At 45.0% G+C, this 9,352-nt stretch overlaps 1 protein-coding gene across 2 annotated transcripts in view; it reads right to left on the reverse strand.

Moving 5' to 3' along the window:
• Positions 1 to 6,985, reverse strand: part of LOC104129141 (annexin A8) — a 13,492-nt gene extending 6,507 nt beyond the window's left edge. The window contains exons 1-5 of one of the 2 annotated variants that reach the window (XM_009642047.1): positions 6,965 to 6,985; positions 2,680 to 2,770; positions 2,337 to 2,431; positions 1,001 to 1,114; positions 85 to 175 (exon numbers count right to left, since the gene is read on the reverse strand). In XM_009642047.1, coding sequence (XP_009640342.1) covers positions 85 to 175; positions 1,001 to 1,114; positions 2,337 to 2,431; positions 2,680 to 2,770; positions 6,965 to 6,985 — 412 coding nt within the window. The remainder of the gene's footprint in view (positions 1 to 84; positions 176 to 1,000; positions 1,115 to 2,336; positions 2,432 to 2,679; positions 2,771 to 6,964) is intronic. The other variant, XM_009642048.1, reaches the window with a different exon arrangement.
• Between the last annotated feature and the right edge of the window lie 2,367 nt (positions 6,986 to 9,352).

Consider the following 9,352-nt stretch of genomic DNA (forward strand, 5'->3'; position numbering starts at 1 on the left):
CTAGCTGGAAACACAATACCTGCTATGCAATCAGGCAGTCACACGCTGCTCTGACCACAGAAATCAGAGCCCCAGGCACTTTACCTTCTTTGTATGCCTTGATGATCTCTTTGATCTGCGCTTTTGTCCGTGATGCCAGGATCTCTATGATAACATCTTCACTTGTTCCTACACCCTTTAATAAAAAACTTCATTGAGAAATAAAGGTGGAGAAAGGCATCATGGAGTGTAATTTATTGCTAGAGAAGTACGGTCAAGTGAGGATTCGATGGCAGCAAAGTGTTAGGCTGTATGCTGAGCTGTGAGAAACTGTCAGGATGAAACCTGGAAATACAAAGCACCTTTGGTTTGAACGTGGTTTCTTTTACTGAGGTGCCTAATTTGTAAAGGATGATTTTATGTAACCCTGCAATTCTGCAATGCATATCTGGATCGTTGATGACAGACAGCGTTAGAGGGATGTGGGGACACCAATGCTTGCCTCATCAGTCCATCTTTGTACCATTTCAGTAGACCTCTCTGCATCTGAAACTTGAAAAGATACCGTATCAATAGGTAGGATCCCTGCCAACCCCAGCCTGGCCCTTGCACCACCAATCCTTGATTTCTTAAGGTTTCACACCTCAGGTGGGGCATCAGGGCAGTAGCTTTTATTGAGCTCCATTCACGAGAGGCACTGCAGACAGCAGCAAACAGATGTTTAACTGGAAACAGTCACCTGTGGGTGTTCATTCCTTGCCAAAGCTGAGTTTAGTTTTGCTGTTGCCTTCCCCAGGCTCTATGAGACCTGTGTGTACAGAAACTCTCATACAACCCTAAATATGAAAGCAGTATTTTCCCCCAGATATGCATTAATAGCACAATTAACTATTTCTCAAAGGCTACTGCTAATAAACTTAATAATGTAACAGTCCAGTTACTATCACTTAATAAGCACAGTAACAGGAAATTAACACCAGATCTGTGCTGCTACTTAAATATCAGCATGCAATTTTCTTACCTTCATGGCATCATGGAGCTCCTTGGCATCATACTTGAATGGGGAGTACATGAGAGCAACAATGAGCCTCTCAAAGTTGCCACTCAGTTCACTTTTCAGGCTTTCAATCAGATCCTGTTAAACACACACCACATAGTTACATAAAAATCCTCAGAGGATCTCTTTACTGCCTAGTTCTGTTTCCATCCCCATGGCCTACAGCAATGAAGCTGAAGGACACGACAGTATTGTGTTGATAGTTTACTGGAAAAGGTCCTGGGACTCAAAAAAGCACCTAACTGCAAAATGGGATTTGTCTAGGTCCTTCCACATTCCCTGTTGTCCTATTTCTCAAGCTTCTCCCAAGTACTAATTAATTCTACATCACAGTAGGGAACATAAAAATTTTCTCCACCTTGCTTTACTCCATGAGCAGAACCAGGCAGCTGAAGGCCTTGAACTGAGCAAGGGACATCGCTTCAGAGCCAATTCCCAAAGCCTGCACGTAAACATGCACCCAGGACTTTTGCAGAATCAGGCATGCATCCTGTTTGAAGATATACTTCAAACTTTCCTTTCACTATAATGCAGGTTTTTTTAGGATATGACTCACCCTATTTTAGTGGGATGCAAGCACTCTGTTCATTACCCCATACTCATGCCCCGCACCTTTGCTTCCCTTTCTTAGGCCCTTGCATGGCAGTCCCCTTGCAGCAAGGGTCATGGGAGACTCCTGTTTCTATGCTGACCCAAGAGCCTATATTGCTCTTTCCCCATACATTTCCTTCCTTCCCCCTCTCTAACTGTCACTCTCAGACAACTAGCTCCAGAGTACAGCTGGAGGAAGAGTTTTCCCAATAAAAGTAAGAATTTATCAAAGAGAGAAAGATAGCCACAGAAAAACATCGTTGTCAATAACCACAGTTTGTTTTCATTTTCAGAATTTCCAAACAAATGTAATTAAATAAGTCTTTAAATTCAGCTTTCTGTGGCATTTAAAAGGGCCCCAAACCAAACCAATATTTTACTCAAAATGCCACTTAGACAGGTATCAATTTTTTTATAGCTTCAAAAGCGGTAAGTTACACTTTCAGTTAAAATAGATTTTTAAAAAATATTTCTGGTCAAAATGCATTTTATCAAAAAAATTACAATCTTTGGGGAAAACCATTTTTTTTTTCAAAACAAAAATTATTTTCACACATTCACCCCAGGACTTATAAATAAACTCAATCTACTTGTTTGCAGGAGACCTGCATATTTTTTACACCATGCTTGCAGGATGAACTGTACACCTATTTACTACATCCTGCGTGCAGTGAAACAGTGACTTAATACAGCTTTGTTTTGGAAGCACCTTTCCAAATTGTCCTTTGAATGATTTGGCAATCTGTTGACGCTGCATATTGCTCCTCTTGGTTAGGACATCAATTATAGCTTGTTCATCAGTCCCTGTGGAGAACAACAATAAGCCATAAACACAGTGCACAGAAAAAGTTGAGGCTAGTCCAAAATCCCAATTCAAGTATTCAGATAACCTTCCCCCAGTTCATTGCCTTCATAATGTAGAAGTTTAAGTATGTATTGAGGAAACTTTAAAAAAACGGTATTTCTGGCTGCAATTCTCTTAAGGAATGGCGTTCAACTGGGCAATTACAAGCAGAACATAGAATTTACGCACGTGGTTGGAGTCAACTCACCAAGCCCTTTCATGGCCTTGTAGAGAGTCTGAGCATCAGGTGTGGGGTCAAAGTTTAACGCACCCATCACAGACTTGCCCTCTGCTTCACTCTGAAAGAAGAAAAAAAAAATACAGGACTTTCCACCACTGCTTTTCATCAGTTGAAGAAAAAGTATTTTGGAAAGTAAACCAGTATTATTCATCGCCTACACATGGGGAAGGCGCAGAAGAGTGGAGGGGTTGGTTCAAACTGTCTCAGCAGAGCTCTGAAGAGAACTCAAGTTTCCTGCCTCCAACTGCCTCTACCAGCCTTCGGCTCCTGGCAGAAACGCGAAGGGACTGACTGCTGCAACAGTCACTAGGTGCAGGCAGTCTGGTAGAAAGAGGCGAGTAGGCTAGGCTTTCTCATTCACCCATTAAATACAATACTTCATAACATGTATGCTATCGTATTATAGTGCTATTAGGAACTCTATTTCTTGGTGGTTTGGTGCAGGGTAGTTTCTACCCATAGTTTTTTGATTTCATGGAATAGTCATGCTCTCGCAGACCATTTTTCTAGGTAGCAGCTTTATTCTCCTGCTGCTGCTTCATTTGTGCACAGCTAATTTCAAGAAGGAAGTATCTCCACTGGAAGTATTTGGGCCAAGAGACTACTTTGAAGGAATAGATCTACCTGGAGAAGTGGAGGTTTGATATTCTCCCCTGAATTAAGGGCCAACTACACAGGAATCCTCCAGACAAACCCCCAAGCCACTGCCAGTGCTAGAGTCCTGGGACAGAAAGATATGCTGAGATTTATTCCAGTCACCACAAGGTAGCAGGGCCATCAACCAGAACCCAGGTTTAAGAGCCAGAGTTTAACAAAAGCTATTAGTCAATGGACTGGCTTGAATATGTTGACGTATCTCTAACAATAAGATCCTACCAACAGGGGAGTACATGAGTAGTTAGTCATTGAGAGTCATCACCACTTTATTCCAATAATGGACAGAATTTTCTCTTCCTTAGCAGCAGAGAGATTTAAGTTGCCCCAGGAAACTACTATATTCCCAAATTTACTTGCAGGGATATGGTTCATATTGACTTGATGGATTTTTCACTGGAGGTGGCCTTAGAGTCAGATAAAAAAAGCACCTTCATATCAGAGTTTATGGACCAGAAAGAATCACCATCATCGTCCCATCTGACTTGCATAACGTGGACCACCAAGTGCCACCCAGCAGCCTCCTGATAGGGTGACAATCCCTCCTGCTCTTACCTCTTGTGCTAAAGAGGGCTCTACCCCTCTTCTCCTAGAGTCTCATCCAAGTCCTCCCCAGAGAAAAAGCCTTCAATCAATCCTTGCCAAGTAGAAAAGCTTGCGGAAATTCCCTTTGGGACCCGCATTCCTGAGAATGGTTTTTAATGAGAGGCTGGAAGAATAACGGCTGCAGGCTCATGAGTGCCGTCAGCAAGCGCCAGGTCTAGCCTAATGCCACAACCAAAGCATACCCACACTGTGCTGCGCAGACGCTCAGGCTGGCCCTGAGCAAACCAGCTTAACCGTCCTTGTTGAGTGCTTTGCCGGTAGATACAGCTGGCACATGTTTGCATGCTGGCCCCTTTGCCAGCCAAGCTGTGGGAGCAGTGACAAGCAAGCAAGAGGCAACGGTGAGTACCAAGAGAGGCAGTATTTTCATCAATCAGGAAGATCTGGAAGAGGTCTTCAGTTTGCAGACATTTGCTTTACAGCCAGCACAGAGACAGGCTCTTGTGCTACCACACCCCGCTCCCAGCAGAGAGAGCAGCTGCAGAGCGGGCAGTGTCAAGAGGAAACTTCTCACTAGATGCAGCTTTGAGTCCCAATGACTACTGAGCAGCAAATTTAAGGCTGTGCTGAAGCTGCTGCTGCAGAAAGAGCAATGACAGACTAAAGCATTGTCATCCCCAAAGGTTTGTCATCAGTCTGGGACAGGAGGTTTGGCTGAGCTGGTAGGACCATTGCAAGCGCTCCTTTTCTGCGCCCCTGTGAAGTTAGCCAGCACCATCACAACTCCCTGGAAAGCAGTTACACTCAACCATCTTATTTTGCTCTGAAAAATATGGACAATCCTCTCTAGCTGCATACAAGGGCTCATGTGAAAGAAACACTCTGGACCTGTGCCTGGTGACTCAGAGAAGGAGGGAGTGCAAAGCAGCTCAGGTTTGGAGACAGCAGGAAGAACTTAAACAATAGTCTTTTTTTTGGTATTAATTCTATTAAACATTTACAACCCATCCTGGCTCAAGTAGCACACTCCTGACTCACTCGTACACCTCATTCTCCATATATTTAATTGTTCCAGCACAGGTACAATCACAACAGGTCTCCGGAGTAACCCAGCTTAGTTTGGCCTTGTTTTCCAGGTGAACTGATCCTTCAGTTACCTGACTGAAACTACTCAAGTCATCTGTGTAACACTCCTGTGAAGACAAGTAATTAGCACAAAAGCAATGGAATCAGTGTACCTTACAGCCGATGCTCTGAAAGGTTTTACCTATACATGAAGGGGAAGGGAATTAAAAGTTTTCCTACCAAAATATTTTCAAACCTAAATGGTAGTTTATTGAAAAGCTGGAATTGGGGGACAGGTGGGGTTACTGGTTTTTTTCAGTGGAAGGTTTCTGAAGAAGCTTCACATTTTTTCATTCTGTTTGCTTTTGAACTCTATTTATGAAGGGCTTGGAAAACCAAAACAATTTTCTACCATCCTTCCTTTGCCTTCTCATCTTCTCTTCACACCTCTGCTACAACACCAACAGGTAAGAGATTGCTGGAGCTTTCAAGGGTTTTTCTCCTTTTCTCTAAATTTTTTAAAAAAGACTTCCAACTTGGGTGGTGGTGGTGGAACGGAACAGATCAGCAGAAAGGGAAAACTTAGTCAGAGCTACTCCAAGCTTTGGAAGAAGTCCATTTGACTGTACAAAACTTCCAAAATGAAATAGGGAGGCAGAGGGAGATCAGCAGAAAGGAAGATTACAATTTTAATCTTTCTGGGGAAAAAAAAAAATGACATGTTTTAAAATCAGGAAAGTTGCCTTTCTGAAGTCTGTCTGAAGGAAAGTAGGAATTAGCTTGGTATTCCCCAACCCCCCAGGTGTTTTGCTTTGTTTTTGTTTTGTTTCTCCAGTTTCCACCCCTCCATTGCAAAATCGTAACTGAGAACCTGAAAAATGGTCATGTCCATGCAAAGTGGTTTCCCACTCCTTGATGAGGTATCACACCTGAGGTACTACAGACACTGCAGGACAGCTCTCCTATGCTTCCTGGGCAGCTTTGCTGGCACGTGGCAGCAGAGGGCCCTTGCTCAGCTCACCCCTTAGCACAGGCTGCTAAAACATGAAGCCTTCTTTGCAACAAGGCAGAGGGCACACACAGATCTTTCCAAAGACGACACAAAAGCAGTCAAGAGAAAGCCTGTGCACTACTGGCAGTGGTGCTGGGCAGGGGACTGGGCTGGGAAAGAAGGCTCCTCTGCTAGTATTCCTCCACCACATGTCTCCAGCAGATCTCCTCTGGGCCTTGGCTTATAGGTATCTGGAGATAAAGTCCAGGAGTAAGCCCAGCTTTCCACATAGGCTAATGGAAGAGCTGCCACTGATGGCAACAGAGCTATGCACATCACCTGAGCTGTCTCCTGCCTGGCTTGTGCTGTACACTGGTGACTGCCTCAGCACACCCCACAAGCATCCCCCCATCCTGCCACATTCCTCCCAAAGCCACAAGAGTTTAAAAGGCAACATACACAGCATTTCTGGCTCCTAGCAGATAGACAGGGTGTCCAAGGCCACATCGTTGTTGCAATATTAAAAACCCAACAAGGAACAAGACACTGTGGCTTGACCACATCTCCCTGCTTGACCACATCTCCCTCCATGACCACAGCCTGCCAGCAGAACTGAGGACCAAAATGGGGACAGGCCAGTGCCCTGAACTCACTGCCACAAGAGAAGGGAGGGGATGAAGAGCCTGCAGCTTTCAGAGCTAATGCAGACCTCGGCTGTGTCATTTCCCTGCTCCACACTACTCTCTCCCCATGTACAAAGGTGCACAAACGCCCCCTGCATCACTCTCAACTGAAAGACCAGGGAAAGTCTGCTCTTCTTAAAGCCTGTTAACACCTTCCTTAATCAAGGTTTTGGAAGTGCTGAGAGCTATTTTATAGTCAGAAAAATCAGTAAATAGGTCTGGCTGATTTTTAAAGGGACACATTTCATTCCCACACGGTGCCTGATGCAACTTATAAGTCAAGTTGTTTTACTTCAGTATTTCCTCTACTTACCCAGGCCCTCCACCATGCCATTGCAGTCTCAGTAGCGATACCTCGGCCTGTTAGTGAAGAAAACCACACATATCACACCTCACAGTCAGGGAAACTGGAGAGTTGGAAGGGAGTGGAGGGAGAAGAGAAAGAAAAGAAAAAGTTCTTTTCAATAAACTTACCACAAGAAAATCAGAATAACTGTACTCCTCGGGAGGTTTATTCTCTCTGGAAGCTGCAGAATGTAACTGGCCTCTCTCTGCTGGGAACATGCAGGTATAAATCATCCTTATCTACAAATTCCATGGGGCAACGCCCTCAGACATGACTCAACCTGTTTTTTCTCACAAGGAGAGATCAAGTTGCTTAATAGATGAAGCTTCCCTTGTAAGAAGCTCTATGTTCAACCCTGTTGACTAAAGCTCATTGTAATTTTTCCACTGCTTCTCCTCACACACACCCTTCCCCACTAACATTTTGGCCTCTGGCACTGACACAACATGCAAATTACAACCAGGTAATTTCTTAACATAAAACTCCACTGAGACTTGGTGAGTTCTGCTACAACAGAAGCAGCCACTCATTACTGACTGCCAATCTGGAACACAGCAAAACAGTACTCTAGAAACTTAACAAGCCCCTCTCCACCTCCCTTTCTTCAAAAAAATCTCATTTAAAAAAAAAAAACAACCCAACAAACACAGCCACACCCCACACCATACACATCCTACACCTCACAGTAAAGCTCAATAAAGCAGCAGACTGTACAGGGACTTGGGAGGGCCTCCCCCCACCCCACACCTTGACTTGCATGGCACGAGTCAAGAAGCATCTTTAGGCTAACATAGGACTAGCACATTTAAGGCTAACATCTTTCAGTAATGCTAGCCCCAGCAAAGTCTTCATAGGGCTTGTAGTAACTGCTGGGACATGTTAAGGCTTAGGAGTGGAGTGTGAAGTGAAATGGTTTGGTGAGGTTTTTTCCCCCCCTAGTTTTTGCGTTTGTTTTAAAGAGAGCTGAATGGCTCTTAATGTTTTAATTTGGAGAAATGTTTCTGTGAAATAAGCTGAAATATCTTATGGTTGTAGCAATATTTTCCTGTCTAGACTTTTGTCAGAATCCACCCATGCCAGCATTTATTTATTTATTGTAAGTGGAAAGCTGCCCTGATGGAAACATTCCCACCAGCCATATCTTAACCCTTGCTATATAGGAGCTTTGTCCCCTCTCACATTTACAGACCCACATGGGACGCTGGGTAAACACCAAACTATGGACCTCTTATTTCCTTCCCACATGCTGCTATTTCACTTAACACAGCAGGGTCCCCTATGGCCTGGGAAGCTGCCCTTGCTATTCCCAAGAGAACAAGCTGTGCCAGCCGTCCCTGCCTCAAACACATCCATCATACGGCAAGGGCAAGTTGTGAAGGAGGAGGCATTGCCCTTGGCGTAATAAGCATGCTGCTAGGGTCTGCACCAGGTTGGTTTCTAGCCACGTTTGAGAGGCAGGTTCACCAACAGCACACAGTAAGGAGACCTCAGGAGTAGTCCTTCGTGCCTCCTCCTCCTGGGGGTGAGGTGGATTCGCAAGCAGGGTGGATTTGCTTTTGCTGGATCCCAAGGCTGTGCTTGGCTGGCTACATGTGCCTTTTCCCTGTGCTGGGATTTAATTGGGTCAGCTTGCCACGGGGGTCAGCTTTCTTGAGGATTCCAAGGACAAAGAAGCCCTTCTAGACAGAAAATCACGGAGGCACAGCAAACAACTGTAGGTCACAGAGGGGAGCAGAGACCAAACCAGACAGAAAATGGGAAAAAGCCCAAGTGGTCATTCTTGCCAGCATGAACTAAAAAGGCTGCAAAGAGACACAACAAGGGATTTTAGTGCAGAGAAACACTGGCCAGATTTTAAGAAATCAATATGGATGGGCTAGGAAAGGCCTGGAGAACCTGAACCCTGCAGCAAGGCAGGATGTTGTATACCTGGACTTCAGCAAAGCCTTCAACACAGTCTCCCATAGCATTCTCCTGGAGAAGCTGGCAGTTCATGGCCTAGATGGATGTACTCTTCACTGGGTTAAAAACTGGCTGGATGGCCGAGCCCAGAGAGTGGTGGTGAATGGAGCTAAATCCAGTTGGCGGCCAGTCACAAGCAGTGTCTGCCAGGGCTCAGTTCTAGGGCCAGTCTTGTTTAATATCTTTATCAATGACCTGGATGAGGGGATTGAGTGTGCCCTCAGTAAATTTGCAGACGACACCAAACTGGGTGGCAGTGTTAATCTGCTTGAGGGGAGGAGGGCTCTGCAGAGAGCCCTGGACAGGCTGGATCGATGGGCCGAGGCCAACTGTATGAGGTTCAACAAGGCCAAGTGCCGGGTCCTGCACTTTGGTCACAACAACCCCATGCAG

This window comes from Egretta garzetta, unplaced genomic scaffold (genome assembly GCF_000687185.1).
Source record: "Egretta garzetta isolate BGI_Z169 unplaced genomic scaffold, ASM68718v1 scaffold56, whole genome shotgun sequence".
Taxonomy (NCBI): Eukaryota; Metazoa; Chordata; class Aves; order Pelecaniformes; family Ardeidae; genus Egretta; species Egretta garzetta.